The sequence below is a fragment of the Hakea prostrata genome, chromosome 11, assembly GCF_041222555.1.
Source record: "Hakea prostrata isolate BN-2017 chromosome 11, UWA_Hpros_2, whole genome shotgun sequence".
In the NCBI taxonomy this organism is placed as follows: domain Eukaryota; kingdom Viridiplantae; phylum Streptophyta; class Magnoliopsida; order Proteales; family Proteaceae; genus Hakea; species Hakea prostrata.
In genome coordinates this window covers 10990789-11018060 of record NC_142610.1, presented here as the reverse complement: position 1 = coordinate 11018060, position 27272 = coordinate 10990789, and the positions used below count along the sequence as shown (strand labels likewise).

General features: G+C 35.4%; 1 protein-coding gene and 2 pseudogenes across 1 annotated transcript; 2 read left to right on the top strand and 1 right to left on the bottom strand.

Annotated features, from left to right (window-relative positions):
* Positions 1–3047: 3047 nt before the first annotated feature.
* On the bottom strand, positions 3048–4750 carry LOC149000075 (glycerophosphodiester phosphodiesterase GDPD2-like). The gene is made up of 2 exons (XM_089140388.1): positions 4140–4750; positions 3048–4031 (listed from the first exon to the last, which is right to left on the bottom strand). The coding sequence occupies exons 1-2, from the start codon at positions 4593–4595 to the stop codon at positions 3318–3320; spliced, it is 1170 nt and encodes a 389-aa protein (XP_088996514.1). The 5' UTR covers positions 4596–4750; the 3' UTR covers positions 3048–3317.
* A 5113-nt stretch (positions 4751–9863) lies between these two features.
* On the top strand, positions 9864–10358 carry LOC149000074 (putative 4-hydroxy-4-methyl-2-oxoglutarate aldolase 2 pseudogene; annotated as a pseudogene).
* A 13118-nt stretch (positions 10359–23476) lies between these two features.
* LOC149000073 (putative 4-hydroxy-4-methyl-2-oxoglutarate aldolase 2) lies at positions 23477–24752 on the top strand (annotated as a pseudogene).
* Positions 24753–27272: the final 2520 nt, after the last annotated feature.

Below are 27272 nucleotides of genomic sequence, written 5' to 3'. Positions count from 1 at the left end.
TCTAAGGGCCTGTTTGGTTACATGAGTCTGAAGACTTCAAATATCTAGAGATTTCAAATCTATAGACTTCAAATCTATGGAGTCATAATTTATAAAATTAAGTGTTTGGTTGTGGAATGAAATTTGTGGATTCATCCTAAAAAACTATTTGATTGACGTGATTTTTGCGAATGTGCAAATGTATAGCTTTTTTGAAATCTCTGGATTTCACCCCTTACCCATAAATCTACAGATTCACGTTTTTAGTGTAAAAATGTGAATCTATAGAATTCATGAATCTAGAGATTTTTACAACCAAACGGGTATAATTCTCAGATTCATGAATCCAGAGATTTGAAATCTCTGGATTCATGTAACCAAACAGGCTCTAACATAATTGATGCGTTGCCTGATTATGGATTAGAAAACCATGTGGTTAGAAGATTTTAGGTTCAATAAAATTCCATACATGGAATCCATATGCCTCCCATGGTAAGCCTAGATTCTAATGGGTAAGCTTAACTTATTTACATAAGTAGCTTGTTACTATGGGGTGGGAATTAAATTACTAATATACGCCGCCGAGAGGGTGCAAACCAAAGACCTCCCCGTGGGAGGGTGAGTCTTTAACCGCTTGACTAACCCATCATTGGCAGGCACTATATTATTGATGTATAAGGCTTTTCATTTGTTACCTAGCATTTTTTGGTTTTCTCACCTTGTTATGATCAAAACCCATCAGTTGTATGTGTATGCTGTTTTGGTGTATAAGCCAAAGAGCTAAATTTCAAGGTATGGTATTATGCATACTTCTTTCAATATCTCCTATGGTATATTTTGTTGAAAGCAATGATTTAATAAATCCACATTCTGCCCAGGAAACCAACCATGTCTAGTGTCCTGCACCTCCACTATTTGCTATGTTGTGTGGAAATCTTGTACCAGCTCCAAAGATTGACCTTCTTTGGTATAATGTTATGGCAATCTAAATGGACTGTTTTCAGAGACCTATTATGGTAGGAGAGGGCTTAGCCCTTGCTTATTAGGGATTGCGGAAATGATGCCCCCACTATATGGTACGACCCTAACCGACCTATTGACCATTTCTGAGTGCTAAAAGATTCAGTTCAAAAACAAGTCTAATATTATTGGACCATAGTGTGGCATAGACTAACACAGTTAAAAGTTCAACAAAGGTAAATAAGCAAGCATATATATATATATATATATATATATATATATATATATATATATATATATATATATATATTCCTTTATATTTATATAGGCATTATTGGTTAATGATTTGTGACAAAAATTCACTAGTTACAAAAGAAGAAAGATATGGATCATCTCTCTAGATGGGGGAGCACAGGCATTGCAGTCACAAATTATGTGGGGCCCACAAGTAAAAAATAAATCCCATCACCCTAATCTTGTGGCCCCCCTGTAATTTGTGGTCAATAGCCGCCACTCTGTGCTCCCCGTCAGAAGAGATGATCTAGACTCTCAAAAGAATGCATGAATATGAACACTTCCAGTAGTACACTAAACAGGGTGGGAAAATTCAATTTCTTCTTAATGAAACTTGAAAATGGATCTCTTTATCTTTCAATTCGTGAAAATGTCTACAACTTTTTACCAAAAAAAAGAAGAAAAAAATCTCCAATTGAAGCATGTAAATAAAACTATTGTGATTTTGAATTATCAATCATATTAATAAATTTGGCATGAAATCTTATTTGGATGGAATTTTTGGCCTAATATAACTACAATATACCGGTATAAAGTTGGTAATAAGTATGTTTTAGGAAGCCAAACCACGACCCTTATTAGATATATGAAACCTCATCATTTTATCATAGTACAAGAGATTATCTTTTAGGACTCTTTATCAAGAAATTGAATTATTATCTTACCTTTTTCAATCAAAATGTTCTTATTTAGGTGTTTCTAGCATAGTATTGCAAACATTTTTCTTTTTTTAAATCTATTTTTAGAAAAGTGAATTAATTTTTTCCCCTTTTTCAATTAAATGTTCTTATTTATGTGTTTCTACCATACTACTGCAAATCTTTTTAATCTCTCAAACAAAGAAACTGAATTTTCAACAAAAAGATCATATTTAGATATTTCTTTTGATGGTAGAGAGAATTATAAGCCTCCATTACAAACCAATAACCTTAACAATGCCTATATATACACAAAGATATGATAGTTCTTTACCAATACAAGAATTTGATAAACAACTTTGCTAGCAAAAGCTTTTGACAGAAATGGCTTCACTTAGGTGTCACTTGGCCTTTCTCTTTGTCCTCTCTTTTATCTTCTTTGCTGAATCTATTGGTGAGTTTCTTACACACACACAAATCCATATATTAGTGAAGAGAAGAAGCAAGACTAATCCCTTTTAATTTTTTCTGTGCAGCTACTGAAGTGAAGGAAGTAAGTTAAATTGGTGAGAAATTGGGACCAAATTGCTGGGGCTGTGCAGGGGACTTAGAAGGATGTACCCTTACATGTTTTGAGGAGGGCCGTAAAACAGGTCTTGAATGCCATATAGTGCGTGAAAATGGAAGTAGCAAGTGTTGTTGCACTTAATAAAAAGTATCCATCAAGGACCCAAATAAATGTTACCCTATATTACATGAAGAAAAAAAAAAGATAATACAATAAAGAACTCTTCTAATTGCTTGCTTATACCTCTCTTAAACATTTAGTTATGCCAGTCTATGCTTCATTATAGAGCAGGTCTTTTATACTTGTTTTCAAACTAAATCTTCCAGCACTCAAAACAGGTGAATGGTTTGATTTGGGGGCTTCATTCCAACACCCCCAGCAAGTTAGCCCTAGGTTGCCCTTCAGAATTTTATTTTAGCGACGGCTTAGTTCAGCCTCATTTGCTCACCTATTGTTTTTGGACATTCTTGATGTCTTGGGTATTTTTTTTTCTTATATTCTTGGTATGAGTAATCTGGATCCTGAGGTTTCAGCAAAATCATTTTTAATCAAAAAATTGATATTTTGTATTTGCCTTCCTTATAGTATCCAAAAAAACATACGCCGTGCTTTATAATTTCTTTTTTTTTTTCAACTTACCCGAATTTGGAGTAGGCATGAGATACACATAATCAATTACTTCAATAAGCAGATCAATTGTCATGCATTTCCTGTATATATGCATTTTAACACATACAAAACAGATAGCCCCATACAAGGCACTATACATTGGTCCTTGGAGTGAGAAAGATCAAATAATTATACAAAGATTCTCATTGGGAAGTGTTTTCCTCCTTGAAAAATCCTATTGAGGAGGAGAGGATTTCATGGTCTTAAAGTCAGCTATCTAACTTCAGCAGCAATGAGAGTTCATCAGGCAAGAATTTCTGCATTTGTAGTGTTTTCTTCTGCACATCCCCTTTAGGAATGTTATCTTCTTTGCTCTTCTTAAGCTGTTCCATGTAATCAGACAGTGAAGCTGAAATCTCAGGAACCATATCTACAATCACCCCATTCACACCTGCTACATGTTGCAAGTAAACTGCTTTTGGCACATTGTTCAACTCACCATAAGTTAGGAGTGAAAGATTTGCTTCTCTGATATTGTTTATTGCACTTTGATTCCTTAAGATTGCTTTGACATCTGAAACAATCCCTTGCAACCCACAAGCCAAGCAGAGCTTTAAAGCCTCCTCCAATGAATTCATTCTCATATCAGTATAAATTTCAGATCCTCCATCAGTCAAGAAGAACACAGGGTAGATGCTCTGCAACTCTCTAATCAACCTTGCTGCATCAGGTTGGAATGTTGAGAAGATAACAGATCTTTCTTTGACATATTCAAAAACTACTTTTAAGATTACTTGAATAGCATGGATGAGTTCTTCATCTTGATAAACAATCTCATCATCAAATTTCAACTCAATATTGAAACCCAGTGAAGGATTCACATTCTGAAATGCCTCTTGCAATGTACATAATGCATCATCTTGTCCAACCTTCCAGCTCAAAATCCTCTGATCTTCAGCCCTTCTTAATAATCTTCTTCCAACCTGAATTTTCAATAATGTCATTAAGAATCAGATATCAATATCAGTTTCTTAGATGGTTCTTAAGAAAACCCAGAAAGCATAATCGAATTAAAAGGCAAGATGAATTACATTTGACGACTCTGGTTGGGGTCCACAGCAGACGAATTCAGCTAAAGTTAGCTCTGTAAGTCTTCTCTCTGAAATCTCACCATTTTCTTGTTCTGTAATGATGAAGTTGTCATGGAAGATGACTGGGTAATCATCTTTGGTCACCTGAACATCGAATTCAATGAAATCAACTGCAAACTTTCCAGCATTGTTGAAAGATAGAATTGAATTCTCTTTGTTTTGATTCAGCCTTGAATCTGATGACTCTAACACGTTCATTCCGCTCCCTCTGTGGCCAATGACAAGAAACTTTGGCCATTTCAAGGATGCTTTGTTGACATTACAAAACATGCTAGAAGTTTTACCTCCATCATTGATTTTACAAAACATGCGGTGATAAACTGCTACCATAGTGGCTTTCTCTCGCACTCGATTGAGATAGCGTAGGTGGGAGTCATGAACTGCTTTGAGAGCCATTGCAGTTTGCAGGAAGCAACGAAGTCAACAAACAGAGAGAGAGAGACGATATTAAATGAAGAATATTCGGATTTTTTTTGGATATTCTGATTAATTACATTTATTTTTTCTCTTTCTAGTATCTAATAAAATAAATATAATCAAAAGCCCATTATTAATCATTTTTTCCAATTTATATACAAGTGATATAAACATGCTACAACCACGATTCAATGTGTCGGCGATATATCGCATGTTGCTTGGGGGGGGGGGGGGGCAACACGACTCTCCCCAACTAAACGACTTATTCCAGAAATCGACGATATATCGTGAAAAGTTGATTTTTCAGCGATACATCGCCAAATTCATCATATTTAACAGAATGTCATTCAGTTTTCACCGTGTCCGTCAGCAACAGATGTGAAACATGAGCCATATTCAACATAATTGTATAATGAATTGTAAATTTTAGTACTTTTCTTCCTAGTTGTGAATTTGTGTTCTCTTTGCATGTTTACATGAGTTTATAAGAGTTTTCCGAACTTTCAATTTTGTCCGCATATAGTTGGGCATGTGCCAATCAGAAACTGTAGATTAAGTGATGTTTAGGCCAAAATAATGCTTCCAGTGTGTTTATTGACCTCAAATTAGGCTACACACAAAATTCAAGTCAAAACAACCCTAAATACCCCTCAAAACCGGTGGTCAAATTTTCATCGACGCCCTGGCAAAAGTTGCCGACATGTTGGTGAAATGTCACCATGTCGGTGGTGTCGCTACCTATAAAAAATAAAAGAGCAAATTGCACCGACACCCCAAAATGGAGGCCTTAAAGCACTAACATTCCATTTTATATTTGAAAAACACACACATCCCAAAATCAGATTTCATTGAACACATTAATCCAATTTGTTACTGAAAACCATTAAATTACTGTTTTTTTTTCCATGTTTTGATAGGGATATTTTTTGAATTGAAAAAAAAAAACAATGATTTAACGGTTTTTAACGACAAATTGGATTAATGTGTTTAATAAAAATCCAATTTTGAGGTGTTGTGTTTTTCAAACATAAAGTAGCGTGTTAGTGCTTTAAGGCCTCCATTTTGGGGTGCCGATGCAATTTGCTCAAAATACAACATAATAGTACAAAATCTTTACATGTATAGTATCTATATTTTACTCCATGCTTTCACCCTTTGTCTCCCTACTCAAATATTCCTCATTCATATAGTATCTTTGTCAATCCCAATTATATTCTTTGTAATCAAATAGATGACTGTAACAGAACATTATCTAATATCTGTAAGTGCTATTAGTTTCTTCAAATGAATTTTCTTTTTATCAAAAACAAAAAACTGTTCTCTTTGTTGAAATAGCCTGAAGATGTAAACCACCTCTTTTTCTCTTTGCCCGGAAAAAAAATTTGCCTCCATTTGGACCGGCTCTAAACCATCCTTTAGATTCTTCAAGGTTTAGTTATGGCTCTTGGGATCATTTTCCAACATGTCTATTTGTCACTTGGTAGGAAGTTGGTGTTTGGTGCTAGTAACTCCATTTTTTCCACTTGAAATATCTTGGTTTAAGAACAATTTTATCTTACTTCCTTGTGAATGCTCTTACTTAATTATTGTATGTAGAGTCCAAGTACCTTAATGTTAGTTCAGGTTTTTTATTTTGTTTTTCGCATGAAGTTTCTTTAACTAATCAAGGTAATTGTTGAATCTTAGTTTTATTGGCCTGGTAAGAAGTGAAGCACTATGTTGAAAATAGAAATGACAAGAGAGATGGGAAGTAGACATACAAGAACAGGGAAGTTACCATTGATTGAGTTTTTGCCTGTTGGGTGCCTTCGCTTTAGAATCTCTTGTGTAATTCTTTTGTCCGTCCTTAATTAGTTTATTCATCTTCTATTAATTTTGCTATAGTTAGCACCCCTTTTACGTTGAGAATCAAAAATAATTCTCCGTAGATACAACATCCTTACTCACACTTTACTAAATTGCTATGCCCCCTTGTGTAGCATTATAAACACAAGCAAACAAATGTCATCATCTCATCTATGGTGGGAAAGGAACCTTAGAAGATGTAGTTTGAACTCTTGATCTCTAGATTTGATTTAGAAAATCATCTGTCTTGATGTCTTTGCTAAGTTCAAATGCTTCACCACCCCCTAGTTTTGAACATTCCAAGGAACAAGCTAATTGTTGTTACATGGGGTTTAGGCTCTTCCCTATTGCAATCAAGTCAGTTGTCATCCCCTCCCCCCCCCCCGGCGGGGGGAGGGAGTTTTTCTCGTACATTCCTAGCTTTCTTTCACTTTGGGATTTTCGTCCTAAACAAAATGCTTGGCCTTATTGACCAAAGCCTGCCTCAGCCAGTCTCATAAAGACAAGATCAAAGTTAGAACCCAACTAGGGTATTTAAGGTCTAAGTCAGGGTTTTAGGGCATGTTTGGTTATATGAATCCAGAGATTTCAAGTGTCTGAATCCACAAATGAGAGATTTATACCCTTTTGGTTGAGTAAATCATTCATGAAATCTAGAGATTACCTTTTAACACTAAAAACTTGAATCTGTAGATTTATGAGTATTAGGTGAAATCCAAAGATTTCACTCTTACTATAAAAGCACTAAATATTTGAACCATGACTCTATAGACATTTATTCAAAATGAATCTAAACATTTTATTCCAAAGATTCAGGCTAACCAAACAGTTAATTTTATTAACCATGACTCGATAAATTTGAAATCTCTAGATTTTTGAAATCTCCAGACTCAAGTAACTAAACAGGCCCTTAAAAAACCCAGACCAACAACCCCTTTTGCAGCCCTAGTTGAATATATCAAGACTGACCATATCACCATTTCATGCGGGCAAAATAATGTGCCAATCTAGATCTACTTTCTAGGCGCAGCACTTCAGACTTCTAATAGCTTGTTGAGTTAAGACAATCCACAAAGAACCATTTCTCACACCAATTCCAAGCTACTAAACTTCCAACAGTTTGGACACATGAGAACCCATTTTCAGATCAGAACAACTTTTCGAGCAAGAATAAAATATACAGGAAATATGGCAAGTTATCCAATCCAACACTTAGAACCAAAATTTTCATCTCTTACCATCTCTACAACTTTGTAAGGCATCCCAAATTTCAAACCAATGTTTTGGTCCTTCTAGAAGACCTGCTCATCTGGTTGGACTTGGTCCAGTTGGTCCAAGTGAAGCTGGTTCAATATTGCATGATTTTACATCATAATTAGTCAGCCTAAGGGGTAACATAGGGAAAAAAGGAATCCCTTGAGTAACTGTTTGACTTAGGGTTTGAATAGGGCTGCAACAAGGTCAGGTTGGGTTAGGCTTTTTAAAAGTGACTCTAAATACTCTAACCTGGCCCTGACCTTGACCTTGACCCTGACCCTAACCCTAACCCTATAGGGCTAGGCAGGGCCATGCCAGGTTCAACACATAAACTTGATTCTAACCCTAACCTTTATCCTGACGACAATACAATAAAAGAATGCATAATTAGCTGTTACTACTTTTACCAAAAAGTAACATGCTAAGTGGTAGGGTGGGTCTACCAAAAAAAAAAAAGTGGTAGGGTGGGGTTAGGTTGGGTCAGGTCAAGTTGGGCTAAGTGGGGCCAGTTCTAGTAAAAAGACTCAACATTGACCTGGTATTGACCCTAATCAAGGTCACATTGGCTTGGCCCTGCCCTTACCTACCCCCCAGGGCCAAGTCTGAGCCCAAACCCTATTTGGGCCTAGGGTGGGCCAAACTTGCGCCCCCCCCAACACACTAAAAAAAAAAAAAAGTTTGAATGGTGTACTAGGTTAAAGTTAAAGAGAAGATGTCTGAAGTTTGAAACCAATCTAAAATAAGGGGAAGTCATTGTCTGTGGGATGGATTAGGATCTTAGAAATTTGGGTAAATATTCTAGAGATTGGGAATTAGGGTTTATAGTTGTTAGCATGGGGTGGAATTTGGAGTGTAGGTAGTGCCGAGGGAGATAACCCTAGTCTTTAGATGTTATAATGGGTAGTTGGTCTAGATCTATGTTCTTGTTCTTAGCGTTTGAATCCGAAAATTCCAAGAAAAGGCTATTTTCTAGGGTTTTGACAGTGGGATTTGTAAGAGTTTGGACTGGAAGTCACTGGGGTTGGAGGATTGGTGTGCATGGAGTTTGGGAGGTCTAGATGGGCAGCACGCAAGGCAAGATCAACATGGGGGTTTCTTGAAAAAGGAAACTACATTTTTATTTTTTTTGGAGGGAGAAGGGGGGAGGGGAACGACTTCAGAAAGAAAAGGGATGGGGATAAACAGTTGATGAACTAACCTTGTTGAATCTACTGGACTGTTGGTCTCTAGTTTTTTCTGATTCTGCATGGTCCTTGAGTCCTTTCACACACAATAGGATGTTTCATCATTTTATTTTTATCTATTTCAATAAATCATTACTTAGTTAAGAATGGGAAAAAAAATATTAGTAGAAAAAATTGTTCCTTACTGATTTTTCCATACCCCCAAAAGTTTATTTTATAATGTGGATTCTAATCCACCTCTTTTTTTGAACCCTACAGAACAGACAATTTGCTTGATACTATTTTTATGGGAACTCTGATATCATTCTTAACTCTGTCCATCTTTTGATTGTGAAATACACATTTTCTTGTATACTTGAGGATTTATATGGGCATGGATTTATTAGTTGACTGAGTGCATTTTTGGGCTGGATTATTAGCTTTTGCCCAAACATAGAAACTAGCTTTTGGGAAAAGGTGGGTTCGAAGACCTATATCCTTAATTAGCCAGGAATTTGATGGTGGCATGCTTATATGTTCCTTGACATTAGAACATTGGTATTTATATCTTTTCTTTTGCTTTCTTTATATAGTTCAAATCTGATATTTTAATGAAGGATAAAAGAGTTGATGATCAAATTGTCATTTAACCATCCTTATGTGGAATTTTTCTGTGATTGTCGATCAAAGAAACTATCTTTCTACTGCTATTTCAAAACCCAGTGTTGGAATGTTTGTCCCAAATGTACCAGATAAGTATTTTCCTTGACACTAGAACATTGGTTTGTATTTCTCATCTTCTATTATGTAGCTTTTTCCAAGTTCTTTAATAGTTCAAATCTTATGTTTCGGTGAAGGATTAAAGAGTTGATCAAAGTGTCATTAAACAGCCATTTTATGCAATATTTTGTGATTGTCTACCATAGAACTATCTTTCTTCTGCTATCTGATAACATCTTGTGCTTTCAGAGGTACTTGTAAAATGGCTGCAACTGCTGAATTTTGTGATGCAAACCAATCACTAATTGTAAGTGGTGAGCTCCGAGCACTCCATCCTGTTTTCCAAATTTATGGCAGGAGACAAGTATTTTCTGGTCCAATAGTTACTCTCAAGGTCTTCGAGGACAATGTTTTGGTCCGTGAGTTCCTCGAGGAGAAAGGCTATGGTAGAGTTCTTGTTGTAGATGGCGGTGGAAGCATGCGTTGTGCAATTTTGGGAGGAAACCCTGTTCAGCAAGCTCAAAATAATGGATGGGCTGGTATTGTAGTGAATGGATGCATAAGAGATGTTGACAAGATAAATGGGTGTGATATTGGAGTGAGAGCTTTAGGGTCACATCCTATGAAAGCCAATAAGAAGGGCATGGGCGAGAAAAATGTTCCAATTAATATTGTCGGGACTCGAATTTGTGATGGTGAGTGGCTCTATGCGGACACTGATGGCATCCTGGTTTCTCGAACAGAGTTGTCAGTCTGAGCTTCTGTTTAGGGGCATTCTGATGATATAGTTGATCGAAAGTGTAGTTATGGTTATGTATCTTTGTAAACTTGTCTTTGGAGCAGAGGGCTTGAAACCTTGGGACCTCCCTATGGTTTTCCTTAAGTTGTAAGAATGTATTATTGGCAGTTTTAACATATTTAAACTTTAATAGTAGGCAGTTGTTATATGTATCTCTTATTTCCCAAGTAAGCAAATGGCAGTTGATCCTAATAATAGTTTCTGTATTTCAAATTTAATAAGAAACTATTAAATTAAGAATATCCATCTACTTTTGCTTGTGCAAGATGTCTGTTGTTGCACATTTTCTAGCATAATTGATGTGTTGCTTGATTATGGATTAGAAAACCTTGTGGTAGAATATTTTAGGTTTGATAAAATTCCATACATGGAACCCATATGCCTCCCATGGTAATCCAAGATTCTTGTGGGTAAGCTTAACTTATTTACAAAAGTAGCTCGAAAGCAGGTTAACCCAAATGTGCCTTATGAAGGGCTTGATGGCATTATATTATTGATGTGTAAAGTTTTTCATTTGTAACATAAGCATTTTGTGGTTTTCTCACCTGGTTATGATCAAAACCCCTCAGTTGTCTGTGTATGCTGTTTTGGTGTATTGGCCAAAGAGCTATATTTCAGTTGTTCTATAGAACCAAAAGCAAACTTATACCTACCTCTTTCAAGGTATGGTATTATTTATACATACTTCTTTCAAAATCTCCTAAGGTATATTTTGTTGAAAGCAATGATTTAATAAATCCACATTCCATTGCTCAGGAAACCAACCATGTTTAGTGTCCTGCACCTCCACTATTTGCTATGTTGTGTGGAAATCTTGTACCAGCTCCAAAGATTGATGACCTTCTTTGATATAATGTTGTGGCAATCTAAATGCACTGTTTTTCTAAGACTTGTTATAGTAAGAGAGGGCTAGGCCCTAACTTGTTAGGGATTGCAGAAATGAAACCCCCGCTATATGGTACGACCCTAATCGATGGATTGATCTATTGACCCATTTTTGAGTGCTAAAAGATTTGGTTCGAAAACAAGTATAAAAATATTGGACCATAGTGTAGCATAGACTAACATAGCTAAAAGTTCATAAAAGGTAAATATCCAAGCCATTATAAGAGTCTTTTCTATATATATATAGGCATTACTTTTTTCTTTTTCTTTTTTTTGTTGCCAGCAAGTTTATATTAATTGGGGGATGGGTGCAAACCCAAAACCTGTAAATAAAACTATTGTGATTTTGAATTATCAATCGTATTAATAAATCTTGCATGATATCTTATTTTGGTGGAATTATTGGTATGATATATTTTTTTTTGGTTGAATTTTTTGCATGATATCACTACAATATACCTGTATAAAGTTGGTAATAAGAATATTTTAGGAAGCCAACCACGACCTTTATCAGATATATGAAACCTCATCCTTTTATCTTAGTAGAAATGATTTTTGAGCTCTCTTTGCCTAGAAACTGAATTATTATTGTACATTTTTCAATCAAAATGTTCTTATTCAGGTGTTTCTAGCATATTATTGCAAATATTTTTCTTTTTCTAAATATATTTATTAGAAAACTGAATTAATTTTTTCTCCTTTTCCAATTAAATTTTGTTATTTAAAATCTTTTTTAGATCTCTCAAACGAGAAACTGAATTTTCAACAAAAAGTTCATATTTAGATATTTCTTTTGATGGTAGAGAGAATTATAAGCCTCCATTACAAACCAATAACCTTAATAATGCCTATATATACACAAAGATATGATAGTTCTTTACCAATACAAGAATTTGACAAACAACTTTGCTCGCAAAAGCTTTTGACAGAAATGGCTTCACTTAAGCCTCACTTGGCCTTTCTCTTTGTCCTCTATTTTATCTTCTTTGCTGAATCTATTGGTGAGTTTCTTACACACACACAAATCCATACATTAGTGAAGAGAAGAAGCAAGACTAATCCCTTTTAATTTTTTTTGTGCAGCTACTGAAGTGAAGGAACCAGCTTATGAAATTCATAAGAAACTGGGACCAAATTGCTGGAGATGTGGATCGGACTTAGAAAAATGTACGATTGAATGTTTTGAGGAGGGAAGTATTACACGTCGTAAATGGCATATAGTGCATGAAAATGGAAGTAGCAAGTGTTGTTTCAGTTCATAAGAAGTATCAATCAAGGACCCAAATAAATGTGGTTACCCTATATTATATGAAGAAAACGAAAAAAGAAAACAATAAACAATAAAGAACTCTTCTAATTGCTTGCTTATATCTCTCTAAAACATTTAGTTATGTCAGTCTATGCTTCATTACAGACTAGTTCTTTTGTACTTGTTTTCAAGCCAAGTCTTCCAACACTCAAAAATAGGTGAATGATTTGATCCATGGGAAAATTACGTGATTAGTTGCTTTTAAGTTTCCCCTTACAAAAATAGCCACTCAATGTTTCACTTTATAAAATTAGCCAAAACTGAGTTTGTATTTACAAAACTAGCCAAAATATTGATTTTTCACCTTTTTGGACATTTTTTATCCCTAAAACTGATCACATCGAGGAGGAAAATCACTATTTTGTCCAAAAGGATAAAGTCACTATTTTTTCATACCCTTTGGACATTTTCACCCCTATGCCGGTATGGTCAATTTTAAGGGTAAAAATGTCCAAAGAGGTGAAAAAGCACTATTTTGGCTAGTTTTGTAAATGCAAACACAATTTTATCTAATTTTGTAACATGAAACATTGAGTGGCTATTTTTGTAAGGGGAAACCTAAAAGAAGCTAATCACATAATTTTCTGTTGATCCGTCAAGTGGAGTTATGACATTTAATGGGGGCTTCATTCCAACACCCCCAACAAGCTAGCCCTAGGTTGCCCTCTAGGATTTTATTTTAATAGGCTTTATTAATTCTGCCACATGCATAAACAACTAAAATGAAAATTAACTTTTAGGCACTCTGAATCATAGAAAAAAGTTCAAGGGAAACTCAAGTTTCGATTAGGTGAAAATGGGAAACTTAGATGGGAAACTAGGAAATTTCGACGAAACTTATGACTTTTTTGTGCAAATTTTGATAGGTTTTATGGAGTATTTTGGGTGGGGGGGGGGGTTCTGCATTTAAACTAATTAGAGTAGAAAGAACACATTAGCTGTATTTTGCTAAAAAATCAATTTAGATATGTCATTTAATGTACATAACATCAATGTAGAGTTGTCTGAAAAGTACACTATAAACTTAACTACTTAAGCACCTAACATTTAATATATAATTTTTAACTTTAAAATATCAAATACAAAGAAACTGACAATAAAAGGAAAGTAAAACTCAGTGCCAAGAGGAGTGCCTCAGTGGATCCATCCTGTGAGTTGAGTTGTACTATGCTTGTAACACCCTCTCCTCCAATCAATGAACATAGACATCCCATGACATTTTATGCCTATGATTGTCAAGGTAATCGAAAATTGTAACTTTATAAGTCTGGTCATCAATATGCCTAAGATAACTAGTCTAAGGGAATACACAATTTGGATAGGGAAGTCCTAATGAAGGGGATATTAGATAGACATGAAAGAAACAAAAAAATTGAAAATTTGGAAAAACAAGGAAACTTGAAAGAAAAAGTCCCGAGTTTCCACAAAATTTCTCAAGTTTCAGTGAGAAATTTCACAGGTTTCCACGAAATTTCTCAAGTTTACACGAAATTTTCCATGTTTCCCACGAAATTTGGGAATTTTTTTTTTTTCTTTATGAACCAGCTAGTCTAGCTGGGTTAAACCAGGTTTCGATAAGTTTCGATGAAATTTCAACGGTTTCGATCGAAATTTGGGAAAATAGTAGCTAAATAGGATCTTCTTCTAAAAGTTCTTCATAAGATCTAGTCTTGGGCCCCAGAAGATCTTGTAGTATCTATCACTCAAGCAAAATAATGGCTCTAGCATTGTTCACGTTACTGTTGAAGTGACCAATGTTTTGGCCCTTCTAGAACACATGCTCGTCCAGTTGGACTTGGTACAGTTGATACAAGTGAAGTTTGTTCAATATTGCATGATTTTACATCATAATTAGTCAGCTTAGGGGGTAACATAGGGAAAAGGGGGTTCATTGGGTAACTGTTTGACTTTGGGTTTGAATTAGGGCTGCAACAGAACCAAGTTGGGCTACGCTTTTTAAAAGTGAGTCTATACTCTAGCCTGGCCCTGGCCCTGACCTTGACCTTGACCTTGACCCTGACCCTATAGGGCTAGGCAAGGCCATGTCAGGTTCAACACAACCTTGATTCTAACCGTAACCTTGATCCTGACCACAATACAATTAAAGAATGCATAATTAGTTGTTACTACTTTGACCAAAAAGTTACATACTAAGTGGTAGGCTGGGGTTAGGTTGGGTTAGGTCAAGTTGGGCTAGGTGGGGCCGGCTCTAGTGAAAAGACTCAACATTGACCTAGTGTTGAACCTAATCAGGATCACATTGGCTTGGCCCAACCCTTACCTGCCCCCCAGGGCCAGAAGTCTGAGCCCAAACCCTATTCGGGCCTAGGATGGGCCAAACATGCACCCCCCCCCCAAAAAAAAAAAGAAGTTTGAATGGTGTACTAGGTTAAAGTTAAAGATAGGATGTCTGATGTTTGAAACCAATCTAAAATAAGGGGAAATCATTGTCCATGAGATGGGTTAGGATCTTAGAAATTTGGGTAAGTATTCTAGAGATTGGGAATTGGGGAATTTGGGTAAATATTCTAGAGATTGGGAATTAGGGTTTATAGTTGTTAGAATGTGGTGGAATTTGGAGTGTAGCTAGTGCTGAGGGAGATGACTCTAGTCTTCAGATGTTTAATTTAATGGGTAGTTTGGTCTAGATCTATGTTCTTGTTTTTAGGGTTTTAGTGAATCCAAAAATTCCAAGAAAATGCTATCTTCTAGGGTTTTGACGATGGGATTCGTAAAAGTTTGGATTGGAAGTCACTGGGGTTGGAGGATTGATGTGCATGTAGTTTGGACAATTTCAAATGACTAGTTTGGGAGATCTAGATGGGCAGCTCGCAAGGTAGGATCAACATGGGGGTTTCTTGATTTCAAGAAAAAGGAAACTACATTGTTAGTTTTTTTTTGAATTATCAATCGTATTAATAAATTTGGCATGATATCTTATTTGAGTGGAATTATAGGTATGATATTTTTTTTTGGTTGAATTTTTTGCATGATACCACTACAATATACATGTATAAAGTTGGTAATAAGTATATTTTAGGAAGCCAACCACGACCCTTATCAGATATATGAAACCTCATCCTTTTATCTTAGTAGAAATGATTTTTGAGCTCTCTTTGCCAAGAAACTGAATTATTATTGTACCTTTTTCAATCAAAATGTTCTTATTCAGGTGTTTCTAGCATATTATTGCAAATATTTTTCTTTTTCTAAATCTATTTATTAGAAAACTGAATTAATGGGCAAAGCCTTGGAAACCGAGGTTGGCAACAAAAAAAAAACTGAATTAATTTTTTCCCCTTTACCAATTAAATTTTCTTATTTAAAATCTTTTTTAGATCTCTCAAACAAGAAACTGAATTTTCAACAAAAAGTTCATATTTAGATATTTCTTTTGATGGTAGAGAGAATTATAAGCCTCCATTACAAACCAATAACCTTAACAATGCCTTTATATACACAAAGATATGATAGTTCTTTACCAATACAAGAATTTGACAAACAACTTTGCTAGCAAAAGCTTTTGACAGAAATGGCTTCACTTAGCCCTCACTTTGCCTTTCTCTTTGTCCTCTCTTTTATCTTCTTTGCTGAATCTATTGGTGAGTTTCTTACTCTCTTTTATCTTCTTTGCTGAATCTATTGGTGAGTTTCTTACACACACATAAATCCATACAATAGTGAAGAGAAGAAACAAGACTAATCCCTTTTAATTTTTTTTGTGCAGCTACTGAAGTGAAGGAAGTAAGTGAAATTGGTGAGAAACTGGGACCAAATTGCTGGAGCTGTAGATCGGACTTAGAAGGATGTACGCTTGAATGTTTTGAGGAGGGACGTATTACACGTCTTAAATGCCATATAGTGCATGAAAATGGAAGTAGCAAGTGTTGTTGCAGTTCATAAGAAGTATCAATCAAGGACCCAAATAAATGTTACCCTATATTATATGAAGAAAAAGAAAAAAAAATATAACAATAAAGAACTTTTCTAATTGCTTGTTTATACCTCTCTAAAACATTTAGTTATGTCAGTCTATGCTTCATTACAGACTAGTTCTTTTGTACTTGTTTTCAAGCCAAGTCCTCCCAGTGGCGGAGCTATGAAGGGGCGAGGGGGGCCATGGCGCCCCCCGGATTTTTACAAAATTTATGCATATTCCCTTAATTCCTTTAATTTTTCCAGTTTTTTTTCTTTCCACATGTGAAATGTCACTATTTCCCCCCCCCCCCCCCACAATATTGAGAACAATTTTTAAAGGTAAAATGATGGTTATAAATGTCATTCCCAATAAAAAAAACTAATTCATCAATCCCTATTTATTCTCCCCTCTCTTCTCTCTCTTCTCTCATCTTTTCTTCCTATTTATTCTCTTCTGTTCCTATAAACGTGGGTTAAAGGAATTTGTTTTAAAAAAATCGTATTAGTATTCAAATATCAAAATGTTATTTTAGAAACTAACTCTTCAATCCCTATTTATTCTCCTATCTCCTCTCTCCTCTATTCTCTTTTTCTTCCTATTTATTATCTTCTCTTTCTATAAGCGTGGGTTAAGAAAATTTGAAAAAAAAAAATCTACTCCACAATTAGGTCTCTTTCTTTTTCTCAATTTATTTATCGTTTTTCTTTTCTTTTTTTTTTTTTTTTTTTTTGTTATTCTTTTTATTTGATTTTATATTCTATGTATTGTTATTTGATTTTGTAATGTAAATAAAATGTCTCTAGTTAGTAGGTAACTAACTACTATTGATTTGCATCTCTTACCTAAAATAAAATTTGGTTTACATTTCCTACCAAATAAAATTTTTGTTTGCATCTAACTTTTTAGGTTTGAAGTCATGTGTATATTTTTCTTTATATTGTTGCTTTAATTTTACCTAAATTTTGTGGAAAAAAAAAATCATTATCAATAATTTATCTTTTTTCTCAAATATGTGTGGACCCCGCAAAATATATGTGGGTCTATTCTTTAATTTAATAAAATAGTTTAGAGGTGAGATCCCAAATGGGTCTTATAAGGACCCACACAATATGTATGGCAAAAAAAGATTAGCCTTCTGACTTTCATTCTTCGCCCCCCCCCCACCCCACTATTGCATCCTGGGTCCGCCCCTGAGTCCTCCAGCACTCAAAAACAAGTGAATGGTTTGATCCATGGGAAAATTACATGATTAGTTGCTTTTAGGTTTCCCCTTACAAAAATAGCCACTCAATGTTTCACTTTATAAAATTAGCCAAAACTGAGTTTGTATTTACAAAACTAGTCAAAATATTGATTTTTCACCTTTTTGGACATTTTTTATCCCTAAAATTGATCACATCGAAGGAGGAAAATCACTATTTTGTCCAAAAGGGTAAAGTCATTATTTTTTCATACCCTTTGGACATTTTCACCCCTATGCCGGTATGGTACATTTTAAAGGTAAAAATATCCAAAGAGGTGAAAAAGCACTATTTTGGCTAGTTTTGTAAATGCAAACACAATTTTATCTAATTTTGTAACATGAAACAATGAGTGGCTATTTTTGTAAGGGGAAACCTAAAAGCAGCTAATCACATAATTTTCTCTTGATCCGTCAAATAGAGTTATGACATTTAATGGGGGCTTCATTCCAACACCCCCAACAAGCTAGCCCTAGGTTGCCCTCTAGGATTTTATTTTAATAGGCTATATTAATTCTGCCACATGCATAAACAACTAAAATGAAAATTAACTTTTAGGCACTCTGAATCATAGAAAAAAGTTCGAGGGAAACTCAAGTTTCGATTAGATGAAAATGGGAAACTTAGATGGGAAACTAAGAAATTTCGAGGAAACTTATGACTTTTTTGTGCAAATTTTGACAGGTTTTATGGAGTATTTTGGGAGGGGGGTTCTGCATTTAAACTAATTAGAGTATAAAGAACACATTAGCTGTATTTTGCTAAAAAAAGTCAACGTAGGTATGTCATTTAATGTACATAACATCAATGTAGAGTTGTCTGAAAAGTACACTATAAACTTAACTACTTAAACACATAACATTTAATATATAATTTTTAACTTCAAAATAACATATACAAAGTAACTGACAATAAAAGGAAAGTACAACTCAGTGCCAAGAGGAGTGCCTCAGTGGATCCATCCTGTGAGTTGAGTTGTACTATGCTTGTAACACCCTCTTCTCCAATAAACTAGCATAGACATCCCATGACATTTTATGCCTATGATTGTCAAAGTAATCGACAACTGTAACTTTATAAGTCTGGTCATCAATATGTCTAAGATAACCAGTCTGAGGGAATACACAACTTGGATAGGGAAGTCCTAATGGAAGGGATATTTGATAAATATGAAAGAAACAAAAAAATTGAAACTATGGGAAAGCTATGAAACTTGCAAGAAAAAGTCTCGAGTTTCCACAAAATTTCCCAAGTTTCTGTAAAATTTCTTAGGTTTCCATGAAATTTCTCAAGTTTCCATGAAATTTTCCATGTTTCCCACAAAATTTGGGATTTCCCCCCCCTATGAACCAACTAGTCTAGCTAGGTTAAACCAGGTTTCGACAAGTTTCGATGAAATTTGAACGGTTTCGATCGAAACTTGGGATTTTTTCGGTCCCCTAGTTTTTCGTTTCGAATTCCCAAAATGAATGACTTCTCTCAATATCTCCTAAGGTATATTTTGTTGAAAGCAATGATTTAATAAATCCACATTCCACTGCCAAGGAATTAAACCAACCATGTCTAGTGTGATGCACCTCCACTATTTGCTATGTTGTGTGGAAATCTTGTACTAGCTCCAAAGTTTGACCTTCTTTGGTATAATGTTGTGGCAATCTAAATGGACTGTTTTCTGAGACCTATTATAGTAGGAGAGGGCTTGGCCCTTGCTTATTAGGGATTGGGGAAATGAAGCCCCCACTATATGGTACGACCCTAACGATCTATTGACCATTTTTTAGTGCTAAAAGATTCAGTTCAAAAACAAGTCCAATATTATTGGACCATAGTGTGGCATAGACTAACACAACTAAAAGTTCAACAAAGGTAAATAAGCAAGCTTTTATATATAGGCATTATTAGTTAATGATTTGTGACAGAAATTCACTAGTTTCAAAAGAAGATATGGATCATCTCTCAAGACGGGGAGCACAGGCGTTGCAAGCACAAATTATGTGGCCCCACAAGTAAAAAAATAAAATATTAAATAAATAAATTCCATCACCCTAATCTTGTGGGCCCCCTATAATTTGTGGTCAATAGCCGCCACTCTGTGCTCCCCGTCAAAAGAGATGATCCAGACTCTCAAAAGAATGCATGAATATGAACACTTCCAATAGTACACTAAAAAGGGGGGAAAATTCAATTTCTTCTTAATGAAACTTAAAAATGGAGCTCTTTATCTTTCAATTTGTGAAAATGTCTACAATTTTTACCAAAAAAAGAAAAAAATCACCAATTGAAGCATGTAAATACAACTATTGTGATTTTGAATTATCAATCATATTAATAAATTTGGCATGAAATCTTATTTGGATGGAATTTTTGGCCTGATATCACTACAATATACCTGTATAAAGTTGGTAATAAGTATGTTTTAGAAAGCCAAACCACGACCCTTATTAGATATATGAAACCTCATCCTTTTATCATAGTACAAGAGATTATCTTTTAGGTGAAACTCAAACTTCGATTAGGTGAAAATGGGAAACTTAGATGGGAAACTAGGAAATTTCGACGAAACTTATGACTTTTTTGTGCAAATTTTGACAGGTTTTATGGAGTATTTTCGGTGGGGGGGTTCTGCATTTAAACTAATTAGAGTATAAAGAACACATTTGCTGTATTTTGCTAAAAAATCAATGTAGGTATGTCATTTAATGTACATAACATCAATGTAGAGTTGTCTGAAAAGTACACTATAAACTTAACTACTTAAGCACATAACATTTAATATATAATTTTTAACTTCAAAATATCAAATACAAAGAAACTGACAATAAAAGGAAAGTACAACTCAGTGCTAAGAGGAGTGCCTCAGTGAATCCATCATGTGAGTTGAGTAGTACTATGCCTGTTACACCCTCTCCTCCAATCAACGAACATAGACATCCCATGACATTTTATGCCTATGATTGTCAAGGTAATCGACAACTGTAACTTTATAAGTCCGATCATCAATATGCCTTAGATAACCAGTCTGAGGGAATACACAATTTGGATAGGGAAGTCCTAATGAAGGGGATATTTAATAAACATGAAAGAAACAAAAAAATTGAAAATATGGAAAAGTTAGGAAACTTGCAAGAAAAAGTCCCGAGTTTTCACAAAATTTCCCAAGTTTCTATGAAATTTCTCAGGTTATCACGAAATTTTCCATGTTTCCCACGAAATTTGGGGTTTTTTTTTTCTTTTTCTTCTTATGAACCAGCTAGTCTAGCTGGGTTTAACCAGGTTTCGATATGTTTTGATGAAATTTCAATAGTTTCGATCGAAATTTGGGATTTTTTTCGATCCCCTAGTTTTTCGTTTCGAGTTCCCAAAATTAAAAATTTCGGTGAAAATTTCGCAAGTTTCGATGGAATTTTGTTCCATGCTCTGAATGACTTAATAATAGTAGCTAAATAGGATCTTCTTCTAAAAGTTCTTCATAAGATCTAGTCTTGGGCCCCAGAAGATCTTGTAGTATCTATCACTCAAAAGCTAAATAATGGCTCTAGCATTGTTCACGTTACTGTTGATGTGACCAATGTTTTGGCCCTTCTAGAAGACATGCTCGTCTAGTTGGACTTGGTACAGTTGATACAAGTGAAGTTTGTTCTTGACCAAAAAAAAAAAAAGTGAAGTTTGTTCAATATTGCATGATTTTACATCATAATTAGTCAGCTTAGGGGGTAACATAGGGAAAAGGGGGTTCATTGGGTAACTGTTTGACTTAGGGTTTGAATTAGGGCTGCAACAGAATCAGGTTGGGCTACGCTTTTTAAAAGTGACTCTATACTCTAGCCTGGCCCTGGCCCTGACCTTGACCTTGACCCTGACCCTATAGGGCTAGGCAAGGCCATGCCAAGTTCAACACAACCCTGATTCTAACCGTAACCTTGATCCTGACCACAATACAATTAAAGAATGCATAATTAGTTGTTACTACTTTGACCAAAAAGTAACATACTAAGTGGTAGGCTGGGGTTAGGTTGGGTCAGGTCAAGTTGGGCTAGGTGGGGCCGGCTCTAGTGAAAAGACTCAACATTGACCTAGTGTTGACCCTAATCAAGATCACATTGGCTTGGCCCAGCCCTTACCTGCCCCCCAGGGCCAGAAGTCTGAGCCCAAACCCTATTCGGGCCTAGGATGGGCCAAACATGCACCCCCCCCCCCCCAAAAAAAAAAAGTTTGAATGGTGTACTAGGTTAAAGTTAAAGATAGGATGTCTGATGTTTGAAACCAATTTAAAATAAGGGGAAATCATTGTCCATGAGATGGGTTAGGATCTTAGAAATTTGGGTAAGTATTCTAGAGATTGGGAATTGGGGAATTTGGGTAAATATTCTAGAGATTGGGAATTAGGGTTTATAGTTGTTAGAATGTGGTGGAATTTGGAGTGTAGCTAGTGCTGAGGGAGATGACTCTAGGCTTCAGATGTTTAATTTAATGGGTAGTTTGGTCTAGATCTATGTTCTTGTTTTTAGGGTTTTAGTGAATCCAAAAATTACAAGAAAATGCTATTTTCTAGGGTTTTGACGGTGGGATTTGTAAAAGTTTGGATTGGAAGTCACTGGGGTTGGAGGATTGATGTGCATGTAGTTTGGACAATTTCAAATGACTAGTTTGGGAGATCTAGATGGGCAGCTCGCAAGGTAGGATCAACATGGGGGTTTCTTGATTTCAAGAAAAAGGAAACTACATTTTTATTTTTATTTTGGGATTTGGGGGTGGGGGTGGGTATAAACAGTTGATGAACTAATCTTGTTGAATCTAATGGACTGTTGGTCTCTAGTTATTTCTGATTCTGGATGGTCCTGTAGCCCTTTCACACACAGTAGGATGTTTCATCATTTTTTCTAATCTATTTCAATAAATCATTACTTAGTTAAGAATGGGGAAAAAATATTAGTAGAGAAAATTTGTTCCTTACTGATTTTTCCATACCCCCAAAAGTTTATTTTATAATGTGGATTCTAATCCACCTCTTTCTTCGAACCCTACAGAACAGACAATTTGCTAGATACTATTTTTATGGGAATTCTGATATCATTCTTAATTCTGTCCATCTTTTGATTGTGAAATACACATTTTCTTGTATACTTGAGGATTTATATGGGCATGGATTTATTAGTTGACTGAGTGCATTTTTGGGCTGGATTATTAGCTTTTGCTCAAACATAGAAACTAGCTTTTGGAAAAAGGTGGGTACGAAGACCTATATCCTTAGCCAGGAATTTGATGGTGGCATGCTTATATGTTCCTTGACATTAGAACATTGGTATTTATATCTTTTCTCTTGCTTTCTATAAATAGTTCAAATCCTATATTTTAATGAAGGATAAAAGAGTTGATGATCAAAGTGTCATTTAACCATCCTTACGTGGAATTTTTCTTTGATTGTCAATCAAAGAAACTATCTCTCTACTGCTATTTCAAAACCCATCGTTGGAAAGTTTGTCCAAAATGTACCATATAGTATTTTCCTTGACACTAGAACATTGGTTTGTATTTCTCACATTCTATTATATAGCATTATCCAAGTTCTTTAATGGTTCAAATATTATGTTTCGGTGAAGGATTAAAGAGTTGATCAAAGTGTCGTTAAACGGTCATTTTATGCAAAATTTTATGGTTGTCTATCGAACTATCATTCTTCTGCTGTCGGATAACATATTGTGCTTTCAGAGGTACTTGTAAAATGGCTGCAACGGCTGAAGTTTGCGATGCAAACCAATCACTAATTGTAAGTGGTGAGCTTCGAGCACTCCATCCTGTTTTCCAAATTAATGGCAGGAGACAAGTATTTTCTGGTCCAATAGTTACTCTCAAGGTCTTCGAGGACAATGTTTTGGTCCGTGAGTTCCTCGAGGAGAAAGGCTATGGTAGAGTTCTTGTTGTAGATGGCGGTGGAAGCATGCGTTGTGCAATTTTGGGAGGAAACCCTGTTCAGCAAGCTCAAAATAATGGATGAGCTGGTATTGCAGTGAATGGATGCATAAGAGATGTTGACGAGATAAATGGGTGTGATATTGGAGTGAGAGCGTTAGGGTCACATCCTATGAAAGCCAATAAGAAGGGCATGGGCGATAAAAATGTGTTGTTTTATTTTTAATATAACAAAATAATAAACGTTTCATTTAAATTGGATTTATAAGTGCGGAAATTTTCCTTTGTTTATTTTAGGAAAGTGTGTGTTATATAGTCCCACATTGGAAACCGAGATGTCGGAATCCAAGTTAATTAATAGGTACTGCCTATTAACTTTGATTTATTATCACAAGACATGCCAATGCGTGTGCAGTGTACGAGCGAGGACGGTTTACCGTCCAAGCGCACGTGCGGCGTGGGCTGTTTAGGCGCTTTTGGCGCACGCACTTCGCACGAGATCAAATCTGAACCGTGTATTTTGATCAACGGCAGATCTAGCGCGTTGGAAGTAGATCCATAAATGTCATCGTGATGGTTCAATCTGAACCGTTAGATCGTGCGGCCGAACGATCCAACGACTCAGATCTGAACGTTGGCATTTGTATCCCTACAAAGAGGTGCACCCATACGAACAGAGTCATGAACTGTTCAGTAGAGGCACCTCAATGCCTATAAATCCCCTCTAGTTTCTCAACAGCAGAAGTGTAGAAAATCCGAAGTTTTCTATGTTCTTGAGTTTTGTCAGTGCTTTGCAAAACTCGGGAAAACAACCTTGAGTTTGGGCTTCTTTGTATCCTGGGAGATGGTTCGCTGGTACCTCATAGCACCTTCCGTGAGGGGAGAATTAAGTCTTAAGGACAACGACATAGTAACATGCCTAGAAGCTTCAGCTATAATACTGTTATCTCGTGCTCCTGATTACACCAAATTTTTCCAACAAAATGTTCCAATTAATATTGGCGTGACTCGAATTTTTGATGGTGATGACTGGCACTATGCAAGACACTGATGGCATCCTGGTTTCTCGAACAGAGTTGTCAGTCTGAGCTTCTGTTTAGGGACATTCTGATGATATAGTAGATCGAAAGTGTAGTTATGGTTATGTAACTTTGTAAACTTGTCTTTGGAGCAGAGGGCTTGAAACCTTGGGACCTCCCTGTGGTTCTCCTTAAGTTGTAAGAATGTATTATTGGCAGTTTTAACATATTTGAACTCTAATAGTAGGCAATTGTTACATGTTTCTCTTATTTCTCTTGTAAGCAAATGGCAGTTGATCCTAATAATAGTTTCTGTATTTCAGGTTTAATAAGAAACTATTAAATAAAGAATATCCATCTACTTTTGCTTGTGCAAGATGTCTGTTCTTGCACATTTTCTAGCATAATTGATGTGTTGCCTGATTATGGATTAGAAAACCTTGTGGTTAGAAGATTTTAGGTTTGATAAAATTCCATACATGGAACCCATATGCCTCCCATGGTAATCCAAGATTCTAGTGGGTAAGCTTAACTTATTTACAAAAGTAGCTCGAAAGCAGGTTAACCCAAATGTGCCTTATGAAGGGCTTGATGGCACTATATTATTAATGTGTAAAGTTTTTCATTTGTAACAAGGCATTTTTTGGTTTTCTCACCTGATTATGATCAAAACCCTCAGTTGTCTGTGTATGCTGTTTTGGTGTATTGGCCAAAGAGCTATATTTCAGTTGTTCTATAGAACCAAAAGCAAACTTATACCTACCTCTTTCAAGGTATGGTATTATTTATACATACTTCTTTCAAAATCTCCTTAGGTATATTTTGTTGAAAGCAATGATTTAATAAATCCACATTCCATTGCTCAGGAAACCAACCATGCCTAGTGTCCTGCACCTCCACTATTTGCTATGTTGTGTGGAAATCTTGTACCAGCTCCAAAGATTGATGACCTTCTTTGATATAATGTTGTGGCAATCTAAATGCACTATTTTCTAAGACTTGTTATAGTAGGAGAGGGCTGGGCCCTAACTTGTTAGGGATTGCAGAAATGAAACCCCCGCTATATGGTACGACCCTAATCGATGGATCGATCTATTGACCCATTTCTGAGTGCTAAAAGATTTGGTTCGAAAACAAGTATAAAAATATTGGACCATAGTGTAGCATAGACTAACACAGCTAAATGTTCATAAAAGGTAAATATGCAAGCCATTATAAGAGTCTTTTCTATATATATATAGGCATTACTTTTTTCTTTTCTTTTTTGTAGCCGGCAAGTTTATATTAGTTGGGGGATGGGTGCAAACCCAAGACCTCCTAATGAGAGTTTGGGCTTTTAACCACTCAACTAACCTACCATTGGCATATATATAGGCATTATTGATTATCAATTTGTGACAGAAACCCACTAGTTTCAAAAGAAGAGTATGAATCATCTCTCCCAACGGCTTCACAGACACAAATTATGTGGGGCCCACAAGTAAAAAAAATTTAAATCCCATCACCCTAATCCTATGGGCCCCCTATAATTTGTGGTCAACAGCATGGGTAAAACACATAGTGCTCCCCATCGGGGGAGACGATCCAAAACATCTCCAGTAGTACAGAAAGAAAGAAAAAAAATTCAATTCAATTTCTTCTTAATGAGACTAAAAAATAGATACTCTTTATCATTCCAATTCGTATAAAGATCTCCAATTGAAGAATGTAAATAAAACTATTGTGATTTTGAATTATCAATCGTATTAATAAATCTTGCATGATATCTTATTTGGATGGAATTATTGGTATGATATTTTTTTTTGGGTTGAATTTTTTGCATGATATCACTACAATATACCTGTATAAAGTTGGTAATAAGTATATTTTAGGAAGCCAACCACAACCCTTATCAGATATATGAAACCTCATCCTTTTATCATAGTAAAAATGATTTTTGAGCTCTCTTTGTCAAGAAACTGAATTCTTATTGTACATTTTTCAATCAAAATGTTCTTATTCAGGTGTTTCTAGCATATTATTGCAAATATTTTTCTTTTTCTAAATCTATTTATTAGAAAGCTGAATTAATTTTTTCCCCTTTTCCAATTAAATTTTCTTATTTAAAATCTTTTTTAATCTCTCAAACAAAGAAACTGAATTTTCAACAAAAAGTTCATATTTAGATACTTCTTTTGATGGTAGAGAGAATTATAAGCCTCCATTACAAACCAATAACCTTAACAATGCTTATATATACACAAAGATATGATACTTCTTTACCAATACAAGAATTTGACAAACAACTTTGCTAGCAAAAGCTTTTGACAGAAATGGCTTTACTTAGGCCTCACTTTGCCTTTCTCTTTGTCCTCTCTTTTATCTTCTTTGCTGAATCTATTGGTGAGTTTCTTCCTCTCTTTTATCTTCTTTGCTGAATCTATTGGTGAGTTTCTTACACACACACAAATCCATACATTAGTGAAGAGAAGAAACAAGACTAATCCCTTTTAATTTTTTCTGTGCAGCTACTTTGAAGTGAAGGAAGTAAGTGAAATTGGTGAGAAACTGGGACCAAATTGCTGGAGCTGTCGATCGGACTTAGAAGGA

Coding starts and splice junctions, on each gene's coding strand:
- LOC149000075 (XM_089140388.1), bottom strand. CDS start 4,595: ATGGCTCTCAAAGCAGTTCATGACTCCCACCTACGCTATCTCAATCGA. Junction 4,032..4,139: donor CCCAACCAGAGTCGTCAAAT/GTAATTCATCTT, acceptor TTGAAAATTCAG/GTTGGAAGAAGATTATTAAG.